This window comes from Ammospiza nelsoni, chromosome 31 (genome assembly GCF_027579445.1).
Source record: "Ammospiza nelsoni isolate bAmmNel1 chromosome 31, bAmmNel1.pri, whole genome shotgun sequence".
Taxonomy (NCBI): Eukaryota; Metazoa; Chordata; class Aves; order Passeriformes; family Passerellidae; genus Ammospiza; species Ammospiza nelsoni.
In genome coordinates, this window is record NC_080663.1 from 2619055 (window position 1) to 2635664 (window position 16610).

General features: G+C 57.7%; 3 protein-coding genes and 1 pseudogene across 5 annotated transcripts in view; 1 reads left to right on the top strand and 3 right to left on the bottom strand.

Annotated features, from left to right (window-relative positions):
- LOC132085611 (class I histocompatibility antigen, F10 alpha chain-like) overlaps positions 1-16610 on the top strand; it is a 777359-nt gene that overhangs the window by 688374 nt on the left and 72375 nt on the right. The gene's annotated exons all lie outside the window — the stretch shown is intronic.
- LOC132085554 (uncharacterized) overlaps positions 1-16610 on the bottom strand; it is a 560373-nt pseudogene that overhangs the window by 330703 nt on the left and 213060 nt on the right.
- On the bottom strand, positions 3380-5931 carry LOC132085613 (class II histocompatibility antigen, B-L beta chain-like). Its single transcript, XM_059491075.1, has 4 exons — positions 5847-5931; positions 5090-5377; positions 3988-4272; positions 3380-3414 (listed from the first exon to the last, which is right to left on the bottom strand). The coding sequence occupies exons 1-4, from the start codon at positions 5929-5931 to the stop codon at positions 3380-3382; spliced, it is 693 nt and encodes a 230-aa protein (XP_059347058.1).
- LOC132085607 (class II histocompatibility antigen, B-L beta chain-like) lies at positions 6950-9918 on the bottom strand. Its single transcript, XM_059491068.1, has 5 exons — positions 9812-9918; positions 9047-9316; positions 7815-8099; positions 7074-7180; positions 6950-6973 (listed from the first exon to the last, which is right to left on the bottom strand). Exons 1-5 carry the CDS (start codon positions 9894-9896, stop codon positions 6965-6967), a joined length of 756 nt encoding a protein of 251 aa, XP_059347051.1. The 5' UTR covers positions 9897-9918; the 3' UTR covers positions 6950-6964.

The window sequence follows — 16610 nt, forward strand, 5'->3', positions numbered from 1 at the left end:
GGATGGGCCATATAAAATAGTTCATGAAATATGTAAATGAGTATGGTTATGCATGAGGGTCTATGAATATGCAACAGGCTGATGTAATCAAGCCAGAATAATTAAAGGGTTGTCCCCGAAAATAACTGGGGCGTCTTGGTGGCCATAACAACCTTTGCTCCTTTGTCCTTGTCTCCCATGACATCAGCCTGTTGCATATTCATAGACTCTTTGCATATCCATAAACTCATTTACATATCGTAGGAACAAAATTGGCTTCACCCTGTTTGGGGTCCCACCCCCATCCCAGCTCAATTTAGGGTGTCCCATCCCTCTCCCAGCTCAGTTTTGGGATCTCATACCCCTCCCAGCTTAATTTGGCGGTCCCATTCCCCTCCCACCTCAATTTGGGCGTCCCATCCCCTTCCCAGCTCAATTTTTGGGTCCCAACCCTCTATTCCCCACTCTCCCTCCCCTTTCTGATCATTCCCCCAATCCCCTCCCCCGTGTTTGGTTTTGGGTGCTCCAGGCCCCTCATGCTCCATTTTGGGGTCCTGACCCCATTTTAGACTAATTTGGGGTCCCCAGCCCATCCCCAGGGTCACCTTCCCCCCCCCCCCACCAAATTCCGCTCCTGGCAACTGATGAATCATCAGCGAGACACGCTCTGATTGGCTGGAAATTACCCGCGCGGTCTCTGAGTATTTACCGCAGTGAGAGGCCTTGGTCTGTGGCTGGCAAGTGATGAGTCAGAGTCGGGCCAGGCGCTGATTGGCTGAAAATCTCTGGGTGGGGCCAGTGCTCTGAGTTTACGGCCAGCAAGTGGAACGTCATCAGTGCCGCGGGATCTTTTTTGGGGTGGGGACGGGAGGAACTTGAGGTTTCTTTGGGTTTAATTATGGTTGGTTTGGGGTTTATTTGGGGTTATTTATGGACTAATTGGGCTTTATCTTGGGTTTTACTTGGTTTATTTCTGTTTATTTGGGGTTATTTGGAAATATTTGTGTTTATTTGGAAGTATTTGGGTTTGTTTGGGTTTACTTGGGTTTTTTCGGAATTACTTGGGGTTCTTGGGGTTAATGTTATTGTATATGGGCTTTTTTTAGTAGTACTTGAAATCATTTGGGGAATTTTGAGTTTAATTTGGGGTTTTTTTGTTTGGGTTTTTTTTGGGTTATTTGGGGCATTTTCTGGTATTGTTTAGGGTTTGTTGGAGGTTCTTTGGGGTTTATTTCGAGAGTTTTGGGGTTATTTAGGTTATTTGTGGTCATGTGGGGTCAAAAAATTCGTCAATGTTTCTCCTGCAAAACACAGGAATTTTTCCTTAAAAGTCTGAGAGTTTTTCCCCAAAAAACCGGGAATGTTCCCTTAAAAATCCGTGACTTTTCCCAGTCAATAGTGACGTGCCCCACCCCAAATCATCCAATCACCGCCCTTCCTCTCCCAAATTAACAAATCACGGTGGACCCTGCCCCAAACCAACCAATCACCGCGGGTCTCCTCTCAGCAAGTCCCGCCGTCTTTGCCTTTATCCAACCAATCACCGGGCGCCTCCCCTCGGCAAAACCCGCCTCCCCCTGCCCCATCCTGTCAATCAGCACACCATCTACGAAACCAACCAATCACCGGGCGTCTCCCCTCAGCAACTCCCGCCCTCCCCGTGTGTACCAGCCAATCAGAGCCGAGCCCAAAGCAGCGCCCCCTGACCCCGGGGCCGGGCATGGAGCGGGCGCCCCCTCCCCCTCCCGTCCCCGGGACCACCTCAGGGACCCCCAGGAGCCGCCCCGGGCTCGGGCGGGTCCTGCGGGAGGCGCTGGAGTGAGCGGGGGAGGCGCTGGGAGAGGACAGGGGGTTCCGGGAGCTGCTGAGGAGGCGCAGGGACAGGTGAGGGGTCCTGGAGGGGTCGTGAGGGGAATTTGGGGAGGGGTCTTGAGGATGTTTGGGGGGGATTTGGGGAGGGTCTGGGGGGAACTTGAGCGGGTTTTAGCAGGGGGTGCTGGGAGGGCTTTGGAGGGGAATTTGAGGAGGGGTCCTCGGGGGGTGTCACGATCTGTCCTCACGGACGGGTTTTGTGATGGTTTGTGGATTTGATCGCAGGGTGCAAAAAGAACCGACACGGTACAAGGGGGTTTGCAATGATAATCGAAACAAATGCACCTTTATTGAATGACCACAGCGAAATGCGATAGAGGGATTAAGGGAGAGAAAAAGATGGGGGAAGAGAGAGACAAAAGAGAGAGAGAGAGAGAAAGAGGGGATAGAGCTACCAAACATAGAGATGAAGTCCTTTGGTCCAGTCCAGTCGAGGATCCACTGTTACGTCGGGGAGATCTCGAAGTCTCTCGCTAACTCAGGGGTTTTTATTATGATAACTCTATTGGAAATTGTGAGGATGGGGAAGCAGATACAATAAGGAATAGATGTAACAGGTAGTCCATGCTCTCAGCAGTAAGCGAGAGCCATTGTCTTCTTGGTCCAGCGGTCACAACCTGCAGGCAAACATCTCGCTTTGGTCAGCTTGCCTCCCCCACACACCTGCCCTGGGCTGGGGGTTTCAGTCCCAGTCCTTGGAAGGAGCAGAGGGGCCTTTTCACATGGAGCTTCCATGTCTCAGTCCTTGATGGAGAGGCTCCTTACATCTCAGTCTGTCTGTCCCGGTGGTTGTAAAACAGGTGAGGGTCTTCTGTGGGGGGACCACCTGAAACTCAGGAGAAGTCAAGCGAGGCCGAGAGGTGGGACAGCTCCCAAGGCTGTTGTTGCACAAAGGGCACAGTGCCCCGTTCTTCTCATTGGGCTCAGTGTAGCACACAGCAAACAACAGCTGTGAGAACAGCAACTGAACACTGTGCTCTGGGGTCTCTGGGTCTTGTTGCATGTGACTTTCTCCTACAGAGGAGACGGGGGGCGGGGGTCTTCTCTTCAGTGGTCCTCAAATGACAATCGTGAGGCAGATGAGGGAAAATTCTGACAGACTCTCCCAAGCCACCACCATTTGTCCCCCTCCCTTTGCCCAAATCTCTCCCCATTGCCCCCCCAATAAGCGGCCCCAGGCCCAACTGGGAAGCTTTAATGGGAGCACTGGGAGCAGGCACTGGGCGGGGGCAGAGCGCCAGCGGGGCTGGCGGGGACACGGGACCCCCCAAAATCAGCGGAGCGGGGACAGAGCCAGGGGTCCCGGCCGGGCCCGAGCCCACGGGGAGGGGCTGCGGCCGCCGCCGGCTCAGGAGCTCCTTTGGCAGAGAAAAGGGGGTGACACCGGGCTGGGGGCCCCGGCAGGAGCGCACACGCTCCGCCACGGCGGGGACGCCACCCCCGGCACCCGCCCTGACCTTCTTGCGCAGGGAGAAGCCGAGCCCCAGCGCCAGGAAGACCAAGCCCAAGACGAAGCCCCCGATGCCCGTCAGCATCTTGCTGCGGGCGGCGGCGGCGGCATCTCTGGGGGGTCCGCAGGGCTCAGCATCCCCAAAATCTCTCACCGACACCCCGAGCCCTTCCCAGCGCCCTCCCTGTGGCCCCCGGCCCAGCCGGGACCCCCTGAAACCTCCCCTCGATCCCTTTCTGTCCTGCCCAGGAGGCACCAAAGCCCCTCCTGTCCCTCTCAGCATCCCACAGCCCCCTCCCAGTTGCCCCCAGCACCCCAGGAGCCCCAAAGCCTCTCGCAGTCCCTTGGCAGCCCCAGCAGGACTCAGCCAGAGCCCTCCCAGTCTGTGCCCAGCACAACCGAGCTCATGGCGAGCCCCGCTTTGCCATCGCCGATCTCCTTCCAGCCCCTCGTGGCTCACTGCGATCCCTCCCAGTCACACCCAGCACCCCCAAACTCCCTCCCAGTCACGCCCAGCGCCCCCCCAAGCCCATCCCATCCTCTCCAGCATCCCCCAAACCCCTGCCCAGCCCTTGCCCAGCCCCCAGCCCCTCTCCCAGTCCCAGCCCGGCTCCCTCCAGCTCCCTCCCAGTAGCTCCCAGCACAGCCCAGTGGCTCTGCCAGCGCCCCCAGGGGCTCCCCCGTACCCCAGTGCCGCCTCAGGGGCTGCTCCAGGCTGACGTGCTCCACCTGGCAGCTGTAGCTGAGCCCGCGCCGGGGCGGCGTTTCCAGCAGCACCAGCAGCTGGTAGGTCCAGTCCCCGTTGGGGACCACGTTGGTGGCCACCACGTGCTCCGAGAGCTCCTGCTGGCCCTGGAACCACCTCACCTGGATGGCAGCAGGGTAGAAATCCATCACGGAGCAGAGCAGGCGGCCGGGGCCGGGCTGGGAGCTCGAGGGGGGCACCAGCGAGATGGACACGCTGCGGGGCACTGGGAGAGAGAGAGAGAGAGAGCGGGGACACACTGGGATCAGCTGGGGGGCACACTGGGAGAGAGAAGGGAGGGCTGGGCTGGGCTGGAGAGTGAGTGGGAGTGCACTGGGAGAGACTGGGGATGGATTGGAAAGGAATGGAATGGGCTGGGAATATACTGGGAGGTACTAGAAATAGACTGGGAGGGAGATTAATGGCACTGAGAGAGGTGGGAGGGGATGGGGGGTAGTTGGAGAGAAGGCGGAGGTCTGGGAATGAACTGGCAATTAACTCGGATTGACTGGAAATTGACTTGGAGGGGCTGGGTGGAACTCGGAAGGACTGGGAGGGACTGGGGCGGCATTGAGAGAAATAGGAAGGGGTGAGGGGCCAAGGGATTGAGGATTGTGATCTGGGAATGAACTGGGAATGGACAAGGAATGACCTGAGTAGAAGTGGGAGGGACTGAGAAGGCACTGGGAGGGATCTGGGAATGGACTGGGAGGGACTGGGACGGCCTTGGAGGAACTTTCATGGAACTGGGATGATGTGCGCGGCGCTGGGAAGCCGCGTCCAGCGCGGGGCACTCGGCGCTGCGGATCTGCCTGGCAACAGATGAGTCATCACAGAGACGCAATCTGATTGGTTAAAAACCGTCAGCTTTACGCGTCGCATATAAGGACGCGCGGGGGATCACAGGGGGAGACAACGGGGTCACTGAGGGCGACAGGGGGCCCCGGGGATGGGCACAAGGAGGGCTGAGGGCTCTGGCGCGATTCCCAGGGAGATTTTGAGGGGCTTCAGGGTCATTGGCAGGGCAGAGCCCGAGGGGACACGCTCGGCCCCGCGCTCAACTCGGCGCTCAGTGATTAACGGGGTAGACCCCTCGTACCAGACTCTGCAGAACCACTCCCCCGAAGTCCTTTGGTACTCCAGCCACATCGGGTCTTTGTTTAAACGCCTGGCATTCATCGCCCCATACGGGTTGAATTCCACGTTCAGCCCCACGTTGCTGTCGTGCACCAGGTACTGCTCCCGATCGTAGATGAGCGTCTCCACGGACCTTATCTTCTGCGTGCCGTTAATGAAGTAACATTCCTGCTCTCCCATATGCAGGAACACCACTGTAAGTGCAGGACACAGCTCAGGGGGTGCCCCAGCAACCCCAGCACCCGCAGAGTTCCGGGGGGCCACCCTGGATTCCCCGCTCCACACCCCCTGTGCCCCACGGCGGCCATGGGACCCTCCTGCCCGCGCTGCCGCTTCCTCTTTGCCGCCCTTCCCCCATTTCCCCTTCCACATCCTCTCCCCTGCCACTCCGACCGCAGCAAGATCTATTTTAGGTCCCTATTCCCCATTTTCCCACAAATTCCCCAAACCCCAGGCCCCTCCCACTCAGATATGGTGTCCCACCTCCCCTTTTCCCCGCTTCCCCACCCTCTCCCACCCCTCCCTCCGCTCCCCCCACCCCTCAGCCCCTCCCGCTCTCCCTTTGGGGGGTCCCTTCCTCCTCCCCCTCCATTCCGGGCTCCCCGCTTAGCCCCCTTTTCCCCCTTCTCCACCCCGTCCCAGCGCCTCCCGACCCCCGCTCACCCGAGAGCTCCGCGCCCGCACCCGGGGGGGCTCCCAGCACCACCATTGCCACCAGCAGGGCCCCAGCTGCCGCCCCTCGCCCCATGGCCGGGGCCGGGCAGGGAGCAGCAGCCCCAAAGCAGCCGCGCTGCGCTGGGAGCGCCAGTCCGGAGCAGGGCGGGCTCGGCAGCGCCGCGCGCTCTCATTGGCTGCCGCCGCTTCTGGGCAGCGATCGGCCACGGGCTCTGCCCGGCAACCGATGAGGCAACGACCCGAGCTCTCATTGGCTAAGCCGCCTCCTGCCTGCGCCGCCATTGGCTGAGGCCTTTCCGGGACGCTGCAGCCCCGGGCTGGGGGTTTTTTGGGCAGGGGGAACCTTGGGGCGCTGGGCAGGTGGGAGCTCAGGTGAGCCCAGCAATGCGTGCCCAGGTGCGCGGCATCTCAGGGGTGTCCGTGGCGAGCGGTGACGCTGGCCCGATGCCAGGCAACCCCAGAGCCGCTCTGTCCCTGCCCCCCGCAGCCGCACAGGGACAGAAAATGGAACCGAGGGTTCCTGCGTGGGGACAAGGACCGGGAGAGATCCCGCAGCAAATCCCGCACGGGCACAACAGACCCGGCCTGGGCACACGGAGGGAATTTATTACCAACCAAATCATAGCAGCACAAGGAGAAGGGAAAGAAATCTCTCCAACACCTTCCCCCTGCCCAACACGGATCAGCCAGAACAGGGGTCACCAGGGCTCTGCCCAGCGGGGGTCACTGGGGATTATCCAGCGTGGATCCTCCCACGGGGCATGGAGATGGAGCGGCGCACGGAGCTCGTCCCGCTCCGGGCACTGCGGATTCCGCGGGCAGCAACCCCTCCCCCCCGGGCCCAGCCCCCACCCTTTGTCCCCCTCCCTTTGCCCAAATCCGTCCCATCGCTCCCCCCAAACCCCTCCCCATCGCCCCCCAATAAACGGGCCCGGGGCCAACTGGGAAGCTTTACTGGGAGCACTGGGAGCAGGCACTGGGCGGGGGCAGAGCGCCAGCGGGGCTGGAGGGGACACGGGACCCCCCCAAAATCAGCGGAGCGGGGACGGAGCGGGGGGTCCCGGCCGGGCCCGAGCCCACGGGGAGGGGCTGCGGCCGCCGCCGGCTCAGGAGCTCTGTTGGCAGAGAAAAGGGGGTGACACCGGGCTGGGGGCCCCGGCGGGAGCGCACACGCTCCGCCACGGCGGGGACGCCACCCCCGGCACCCGCCCTGACCTTCTTGCGCAGGGAGAAGCCGAGCCCCAGCGCCAGGAAGACGAAGCCCAAGACGAAGCCCCCGATGCCCGTCAGCATCTTGCTGCGGGCGGCGTCCGGCGGCATCTCTGGGGGGTCCGCAGGGCTCAGCACCCCCAAAACCTCTCACCGACACCCCGAGCCCCTCCCAGCGCCCTCCCTGTGGCCCCCAGCCCAGCCAGGACCCCCTGAATCCTCCCCCCGATCCCTTTTTGGCCTGCCAAGGAGCCACCAAAGCCCCTCCCGTCCCTCTCAGCAACCCACAGCCCCCTCCCAGGTGCCCCAAGCGCCGCAGGAGCCCCAAAGCCTCTCGCAGTCCCTTGGCAGCCCCAGCAGGACTCAGCCAGAGCCCTCCCAGTCTGTGCCCAGCACAACCGAGCTCATGGCGAGCCCCGCTTTGCCATCGCCGATCTCCTTCCAGCCCCTCCGGGCTCGCTGCGATCCCTCCCAGTCACACCCGGGACCCCCAAACTCCCTCCCAGTCACACCCAGCACCCCCAAACTCCCTCCCAGGCACACCCAGCACCCCCAAATTCCCTCCCAGTGCCCACCAGGACTCCTCAACCCCATCCCACCCTCCCCAGCATCCCCCAAACCCCTTCCCAGCCCTTGCCCAGCCCCCAGCCCCTCTCCTACTTCCAGCCCGGCTCTCTCCAGCTCCCTCCCAGTGGCTCCCAGCACAACCGAGCGGCTCTGCCAGCTCCCCCAGGGGCTCCCTCGTACCCCAGTGCCGCCTCAGGGGCTGCTCCAGGCTGACGTGCTCCACCTGGCAGCTGTAGCTGAGCCCGTGCCGGGGCGGCGTTTCCAGCAGCACCAGCAGCTGGTAGGTCCAGTCCCCGTTGGGGACCACGTCGGTGGCCACCACGTGCTCCGAGAGCTCCTGCTGGCCCTGGAACCACCTCACCTGGATGGCAGCAGGGTAGAAATCCATCACGGAGCAGAGCAGGCGGCCGGGGCCGGGCTGGGAGCTCGAGGGGGGCACCAGCGAGATGGACACGCTGGGGGGCACTGGGAGAGAGAGAGAGAGAGGGCGGGGACACACTGGGATCAGCTGGGGGGCGCTGGGAGAGAGAGGGGAGGGCTGGGGTGGGAGGGACTGGGAGATATGTGAGTGGATAGGGTTGACAGGCAGAGAGGGTGGACGTGTGGGAATGAACTGGGAATGAATCGTCAACAGACTGAAAATGAACTGGGAATGAGCTGGGAAGTAGTTGGAGGGTCTGAGATGGCACAGGGAGGAACTGAGAATGGACTAGGGGGTACTGGGAATATACTGGGAAGCACTTGGGATAGACTGGGCGGGAGTTGATAGGCACTGAGAGAGGTGGGAGAGAGTGTGGGGGTCTGGGAGTGAACTGGGAATGAACTGGGAATAGCGTGGTAATGGTCTTGGAGGGATTGGATGGGAGTGGGAGAGACTAAGGTTGGACTGGGAGTAACTGGAAATTGACTGGAAATGGACTGAGAGTGGCGCTGACAGAAATGGGCGTGGGTGAGGGTCCCGTGGACTGAGGATGGTGACCTGGGAATAAACTTGGAATGAGCTGAGAATGAACTGAGTATAAGTGAGAGACACTGAGGAGGCACTGGGAGGGATCTGGGAATGGACTGGGAGGCACTGGGATGGAACTGGGAATGAATTGCACGTCACTGTGATGCCGAGTCCAGCGCGGGGCACTCAGCGCTGCGGGTCTGCCTAGCAACAGACGAGTCATCAGAGAGACGCAATCTGATTGGCTAAGAAGCGTCAGTTGTACGTGTCGCTGAAATGGACGCGCGGGGGGCCCTGGAAGGGACTGGCATGGACTGGGGGGTTCACTGAGGGGGACAACGGGCCCCGGGGATGGGCACAAGGAGGGCTGAGGGCTCTGGGGCGTTTCCCAGGGAAGTTTTGAGGGGCTCTAGGGTCACTGTCAGGGCAGCGCCCGACAGGACACGCTCTGCCCCGCGCTCACCTCGGCGCTCCGTGATGAACGGAGTCATGCCCTCGTAGTTTTGCCGGCAGTACGTGTCCACCGAAGACCGTCTGTACTCCAGTGTGTCAGGGTCACTGTTCCAGCGCACGGCACACCTCTCCCCATAGGGAGTGAACCCCACGTAGTGCCCCACGTCGCTGTGGAAGGTCGCGTACTGCTCCCGGTTGTAGATGTACCCCAGCACGTACCTCACCTTCTCCGTGCCGTTAATGAAGTGACACTCCTGCTTTGCCATTGCCTGAAACACCCCTGAAGGTCCAAGACATAGGTCAGAGGGTGCCAAACCCAGCACCCCACATCAGCACCCTCAGAGCTCCGGGGGCCACCCTGGATGCCCACTCCGCAACGTCTGAGCCCCACGGCCGCCATGGGACGCTCCTGCCCGCGCTGCCGCTTCCCCTTTGCCGCCCTTCCCCCATTTTCCCTTCCACATCCTCTCACCTCCCACCTCCGGCCGCTCCCCAAATCACTTTTGGGGTCCCATTTCCCCATTTTCTCACAAATCCCCCAATCCCCAGCCTCCTCGGGCTCAGTTTTGGGGTCCCCCCCCTTTGGGGTCCCGCCCTCCCCTTTTCCCCCCTTCCCCACCCTCTCCCACCCCTCCCTCCCCTCCCCCCACACCTCAGCCCCTCCCGCTTTCCCTTTGGGGGGTCCCCTCCTCCTCCCCCTCCATTCCGGGCTCCCCCCTTCCCCTCTTTTCCCCCTTCTCCCTCCCTGTCCCAGCGCCTCCCGCCCCCCGCTCACCCGAGAGCTCCGCGCCCGCACCCGGGGGGGCTCCCAGCACCACCAGTGCCGCCAGCAGGGCCCCAGCTGCCGCCCCTCGCCCCATGGCCGGGGCCGGGCAGGGAGCAGCAGCCCCAAAGCAGCCGCGCTGCGCTGGGAGCGCCAGTCCGGAGCAGGGCGGGCTCGGCAGCGCCGCGCGCTCTCATTGGCTGCCGCCGCTTCTGGGCAGCGATCGGCCACGGGCTCTGCCCGGCAACCGATGAGGCAATCCAACGCCTCGAGCTCTCATTGGCTGTGCCGCCCCCTGCCTGCGCTGCCATTGGCTGAGGCTTTTCCGAGACGCTGCAGCCCCGGGCTGGGGGTTTTTTGGCGAGGGGGAACCTTGGGGCGCTGGGGGCCGGGATGGGGTGACGCGGGTTGTGTTAGACCAGCCAATCAGAGCCGCTCATTTCACATTTAACCCCTATTTTTGGGTTTCTGAGCTCGTTCAGGATTTACTGCTCGGATCCCTTGGTCCCGCTGTCCTGGTTTGAAAAGGAAGTGAGTTTTTTGGGATGCTGTGGTCAAACCAATCAGTGCTCAGATTTGAATATTGGCGCCTGGTGTGGCCCCTGAGGACATGGATTCACCTCTGAGCACACAGGGGCTTAAAAGCAGAGAACTCCCAGGGGAAGCTCTCTTGGTTCAGGTGGGTGAAATGTTCAGAGCTGCCCTGCCCGGCTGCGGGCTGGGTGTGGGAGGGGAAGCCATGCGGCCGGGTGAGGGGAGCCGGGCCTTGGACAGAGAAGGGAGGTGAAGGCCCCTGCAGGAGGAAGGGTGGTTTATCAGTGCCAAGTATCTCCTTCAATCTGCCATCAGGGACCTGGGCAGGTGAGTTTTGTTTCCAGGGAAATGGGCTGGTGTTGCTGTTCAGGGGCCTGTGTCCCGGAGTGTCCCGCTGGCTGCTGAAATTCCACATTGCGCAGGATGCCTCCCAGATTAAAGCTGGCAGGGTTGGTTTGACAGTGCCAAGTGGCTCCTACAATCTTCCAGGAACCTGGTCTGATGAATTTTGTGTGCAAGGAACAATGGTGGCGTTGGTGTTCGGGTGCCTGTGGTGCTGAGTGCCCGGCCGTCTGCTGGGGTTCTGAAATCCAGGTCGCCCCTGCCCCGTCCCTCACTTCCCCCACTGCCCACCTGTGACTCCCTGCAGCAGCTCGTGGGATCCTGAACGCGGCTCTGGGAGACACACAGACATTGCTGAGGGGCAAAGATTGGGGGGCTGGACGGGTGGAGAGCTGACCCTGAGGGTTGGGGTGCACAGGACACGGGGTACCAGGCAGGGTTAGGGTACACGTGCCACCCTCATGGTGGGACCACCCCAGAGCCCTCCCAGCAGCTGCAGGCAGTTACCCCGATTGGAAGGTAGAGATGAGGTTGGGAGGCCACAGAGTTACGGGTAGGAGTTGAACAGACATTTAGGGGTTTTATTAGGTTTTTTTTCAGGGGTTTTTAAGTATATTTTAGGGGTTTTTTTTGCAGGAGTTTTTTTAGGAATTCTCTGGGAATGTTTAGGAACCTTTAGGGCTTTTTCAGGGCTTTTAAAAACACATTTTAGGGTGTTTTAAGGGATGTCTTACCACTAATTGGAATTGTTAGGGTGTTTTCAGATATTTTGGGGGCTTTTTAAGGACTACTTAAAAGGTTTTAGGGCTTTTTGAAGAGTATTGAGGGTATATGGAGAACTTTTTTTTACGACTAGGTTATTTCTAGGGTTTTTGGGGGAATTTTATAGGCTTTTTTAGGGTCTTACAGGGCATTTTCAAGATTTTAGGGGTATTTTCAGAGCTCTTTAAAAAATCTCTAAGTATTCCCAAAAGGTTCTTTGGGGATTTTTAGAGGTGTTTTAGGGGCTTTTTAAAAGTAGGGTGTTTTTAGTGTATTCTGAGGCTGTCAGGCTGTTTTTGTCGGGTGTTCAGGACACTTTGAAAACTAGGCCTTTTTTAGGGAATTGAGAGGGTTTTTTAGGGTCCTTTCAGGGCATGACAGAGGCTGAGGGGCAGCTTGAGAGGTATTGTGGGGGCTGGAGGGTGGCAGAGGCTGGGAGCTGAAGGAGGAGCAGGGAGAGGGGACAGTGGGTGACACACAGAGATGCTGAGGGTGGCAGGGGCAGATGGAGGGTGACACTGAGAAGCTGGGGGCTGAGGGGCAAAGAGAAGGATTAAGGGTGACACACAGGAGCTGAGGGGCAGCTGAGAGGGGCCTAGAGGGGCACAGGGGGGGCTTGAGGGTGACAAACAGAGCTTGAGGGATTGAGGGAGGGTTTGAGTGGTCAAGGGAGAAGGCTTGAGGGCTGCACAGTGCACTGGAGATCAGGGCTACAGGGAACAGCTTAGGAGGCAAGTTAGGGTACAGGTGCACCAGCCCTCAGCCCAGCCCTCACCTTAGACTAAGCAGCCCCCCTAACAACAGCATAGCCTTTTCCTCAACAGCAGCACAACACAGCAAGCCTGACAGCAAGACCAGAGCGGAACCCACCCGGTGGGGCAGGACAGCAACCCTCACACCAGGACAATGACAGAACTCTCAGAGGACAAGATGCACGGCAAAAAGGTAGGCAAGGCATCTGAGGGTTAGAGAGATAGGTGGGGTGTCACAGACATCTTTTCATAAAAATAATTTCTTTAGGATTTTTCTGCCTTTTGAGAAGCTGTGGCCTAGGCGACAAAGTGTAAACAGTGGTTATCTGCCGCTGTGGAATGCAACAGCTGCATCCGTGATTGGTCTCCTGTGGATGTTTGGATTTACTAACCACTCACGGCAGAGCTGCTCTCGCTTTCTGCCGGGGCACAGACCTTTGTTATTCATTCTTTTCTATTCTTAGCTTAGCTAGCCTTCTGAGAACTTTTCCTTCTATTCTTTGTAGTATAGTAATTATGTAATATATATAATAAAATAATAAATCAAGCCTTCTGAACATGAGCTCAACATTCTTGTCTCTCTTTACACCCTGAAGACCCTTGTGACCACTGTGACAATTGGTGAACCCTGAGTGAGTGAGCAGGACAAAACCATCAATTGGTGACCCCTCATCTGAAGAGCAAATTACTTGAAGAGACCCCCAGAGGAACAATTGCTGCACTGGGTAAACCCGGAATGTGTGGCATTGATGGTTGCTTCACAAGTGACCACAGAAGTGGATTCTAGCCAGGAGCTGAAGAACTGAAGATCCTGATTTGGAGTTCACAGCAAGGCTGACCACAAAGAGAACCTTCTGAAAAGCCTCCAGGAAGATGTTCAAAAAGCACAGTAGCGCAATGGAGCTGGCCAGAGCATGCTGGACTCTTTCAAAAGGTACTGTTGGCTTTTCCCTTCCTGAAGATGCGGCCCTTCGTAGTTTGTGGCTGCTGATGTGGAGGGCTTCCCCCACAGAGGAGGAGGTTCGGTTCTCCCCTTCAGAGGAGAAGCTTATTGCCCTCTGTCAAAAATGGGGTGAAGAGGACGGACTTTGCCTGTTGGAGACAGATTTCTATGAGTTTTTTCAATGGGCAAAGCTTTTTGGGTTCTTTATGAATGTGCTCTGTGCCCTTGATGCTTTCTTATGGGAGTGCATGGACTCCATTTTCCAATTCATTTTGGACCTTGGGTTTGGATACCCCCAGATTTATCCAGCATTTAGGATGTTCTTTCCAGTTTTGAACCGGAGAGCAGCTGTTTTTCCCTGGATTGCCAACTGCAACGGGCTCGTCCCATTTCCTCTGACTCCAGCGGGAGAAGATCCTGTGGAGGGGGATGATCTGTTGCTTCCCAGCCCCCCTGCATCCCGGCAGTGGGGGGGAAGTTTCGCCAGGAGCCAAAGTTTTTTTTACTGTATCTTCAGAGCATGGTCAGATGCAGCCATCCCTTCCCCCCCCTTCTCTCTCTCCGGGGGGATGGGAGTGGGCTGCACCGCCCCCTACAGCCCTGGAGGCCCCGCCCTGGCCGGCCTCCTGGGCCCTGCCCCGCTCAGAGATGGGGGCAGCACCGGTCTCCGAGGTCCCGCCTGCCAGGCCTGCAGGGCCTCCTCCCCGACCCGCCCCGCGGCCGCCTCCCCGGGTGGTCCTGCCCATGGCTTCACCGGCTTCCCCGCCTGCGCCTGAGAGCTCAGGAACACCGCTCCCTGCGGCTGCGTCGCTGTTGGTAGGAGACGCCCTCGGCAACAACAGCGACTCGGCACCACCCCCCCGGCTGTCCTGCTGCGTCCACCAGCCCCCTCTCCGGCCCCGCCGCCTCAAACCGAGCCGGTGCCTGTTCAGGATGATGCTGAAGACGGCGCCGAACCCATGGGACCCTCGGAGCAGCCCGCAGCTGCTCCTGCACCCAGCGTGGCTTCTCCCCCGAGTTTTTCGGGCTGTCCCGGGGCTGCCCCTGCGGGGGAAGCTGGGACAGGGGAAGAGGGCGCCGGCCTCCCTTTCCGTGGAGGAGGCATGGCCCGACAGCTGGCTGTGGGTGCAGCCCGTCTGCCTGCGTTCAAAATCAGCATTCTTGGCGGGTTGGGAGGTGTTTGGTCAGTTGCTTTCCCTTGGGGGTGTGAATCTCTCTGCTGCCCCTCTCGTACCCCAGCGGCGAGGGGCAGGTGGGTGCCGGGAGTTCTGCCTTTGGTCCCCAGCCCAGTGGGGGTGGTGCCGTGAGGCAGATGGGAGACACACCTGTTGCATTTGCATTGCAGAGGGCACAGCGGGAAGCGATCATGGCTTGTTTGCTGTGGAGAAAAAACATTCCTAGACACGAGATGAGGGTTCTTGGGGCTTCTTCTATTTCCCTGCTGCTGGCATGCCTTGGTGATTTTGGGGAAAAGAAGCGTTTGGTCACCATTCCATTGGCAGTGTGGGGCCAGGCTGTGGGAAGGCAGAGCCCGCCTGCCATGCTGGGCCTGGGCTGTTGGGCTCGGGTCCCTGGGCCAGGGCCACCTCCCGGCCTCCTGATGGGTTTGGTGGTTTTGCTTCTCCCTATCGGTCCTGGCCCACCTTTCTGTGGGCCAGATCTGGGGTTCCTGATCCCTCCACATGGGCCAGGGCCCCCCAGGGACTTTCTTTGGCTGCTCTGCTGCTGCTGCTCTTTTTAAACACCCAAAAAAAAAAAAAAAAAAAAGAGAGTTGAAATAGCTGGCAGCAGCTCTGAAGCATTGAAGGGCCAAAAATTAGCTTCTGCCCAAAGTTGTTCAATAAAGGGCTGTGGCAGGACATTCCAGAAGTTGTCTCAAATTGTTTGAAATTGTTTGATGACTGTCAATGGCTTTTGATAACTATTGATGGACTTTTCTGCAACAAGCCTGTTTCAGGACCAAAAGGGACTTTCAGAGATGGCAAAGAGGAACATCTTCAGTCCATGGACTTTTTCCTGAAACTCAGCTGTTTGGGCTTGAACTTTCTTTGCATTGGTTTTGCATTTTCTTATATTGTAAAATTTCTTATATAAGAAAATTTGCATTTTCTTATATTGTTTTGGTGATTTGATAGAATTGTATGTTCTACAGGTGAAGAAATTCCCTGTTATTCCACACCAGCACTTGAGTGAAGTTTTGATTGGCAACAGATAACCACAATAATTTTCTCTGCACAGCAGAGAAAATTACAAACACTTTTTCTTTTTAATTAAACTAAATTAAAAAACTGACATGTCACAGACCTCTTTTCATTAAAATCCTTTCATTAGGATTTTTCCTGCTGAAGCTGAGAAGTTTCAGCAACAAATGTAAACAATGGTTATCTGCTGCTGTGGAATGCAACAGGTGGATCCGTGATTGGTCTCTGGTGGATGTTTGGATTTACTGACCACTCACGGCAGAGCTGTTCTCGCTTTCTGCCGGGACACAGCTCCTTTGTTATTCATTGCTTTTCTATTCTTAGCTTAGCTAGCCTTCTGAGAACTCTCTTTCTATTCTTTTTAGTATAGTCATAATGTCATATATATCATCAAATAATAAATCAAGCCTTCTGAACATGAGGTCAACATTCTCGCCTCTCTCTTCATCCTGCAACCCTTGTGACCACTGTCACACACCATTTCTCCCATACAAGCACTGAGCAAAGAAGCTGGGTTCCCAATGTTAGTTACCGCAATTTCTACATCATCCTGTTCCCCCATTATGGATTGGTATTTCAGGACTCTCTGTGGGGAGAGCCAATGTCCCTCCTTTACTTCCAGCACTGCAGACACTGTGTGGGACACCAGCACAGTCATCTTCTGGCTCAGGGTGAACTTGTGTGCTTCCTGGATGTTCACTGCCACTGCCACAACAGCTCTGGGGTATTACTGCGCCTGAGTGGGTCGCAGCTGGTGAGAGAGAGAGACGGTGAATCTTGTTTCTTGAATCAGAAGGCTTATTTATTAAGATATTATATATAATACATTACTACTATACTAATAGAATATAGAGAGAGGTTTGCAGAGCAGCTAGGCTAGCTTAGATAGAAAAGAATCTATAACAAATTTGTGGCCAAGGACTCAGTCCCCTAGCTTGCACTGGTGATTGGCCCTTAATTATAAACATAGGAAATGGGCCAATCAAGGTGTCCCGTTGCATTCCCCAGCAGCTGATAATAATTGTTTATCTTGTCTTCTGAAGCCTCTGGCCTCCAGAAGACGCAGAAATCCGAAAGAAAGGATTTCTGTGGAGAAATGTCTGCGACACTGGGGCATCCTGGCCACCCCTTAGCCACTGCATCCAGCTGTTTAGAGAGGTAGGGTGTCGCAATACGACACAAAATGAACGACACTCACACCCTGAGATGTCCAAGGCAAAAAAGGCACAATTTTTTCTGGGCCTCGATATTTATAAAATTCCAAAAGCATCCATGGA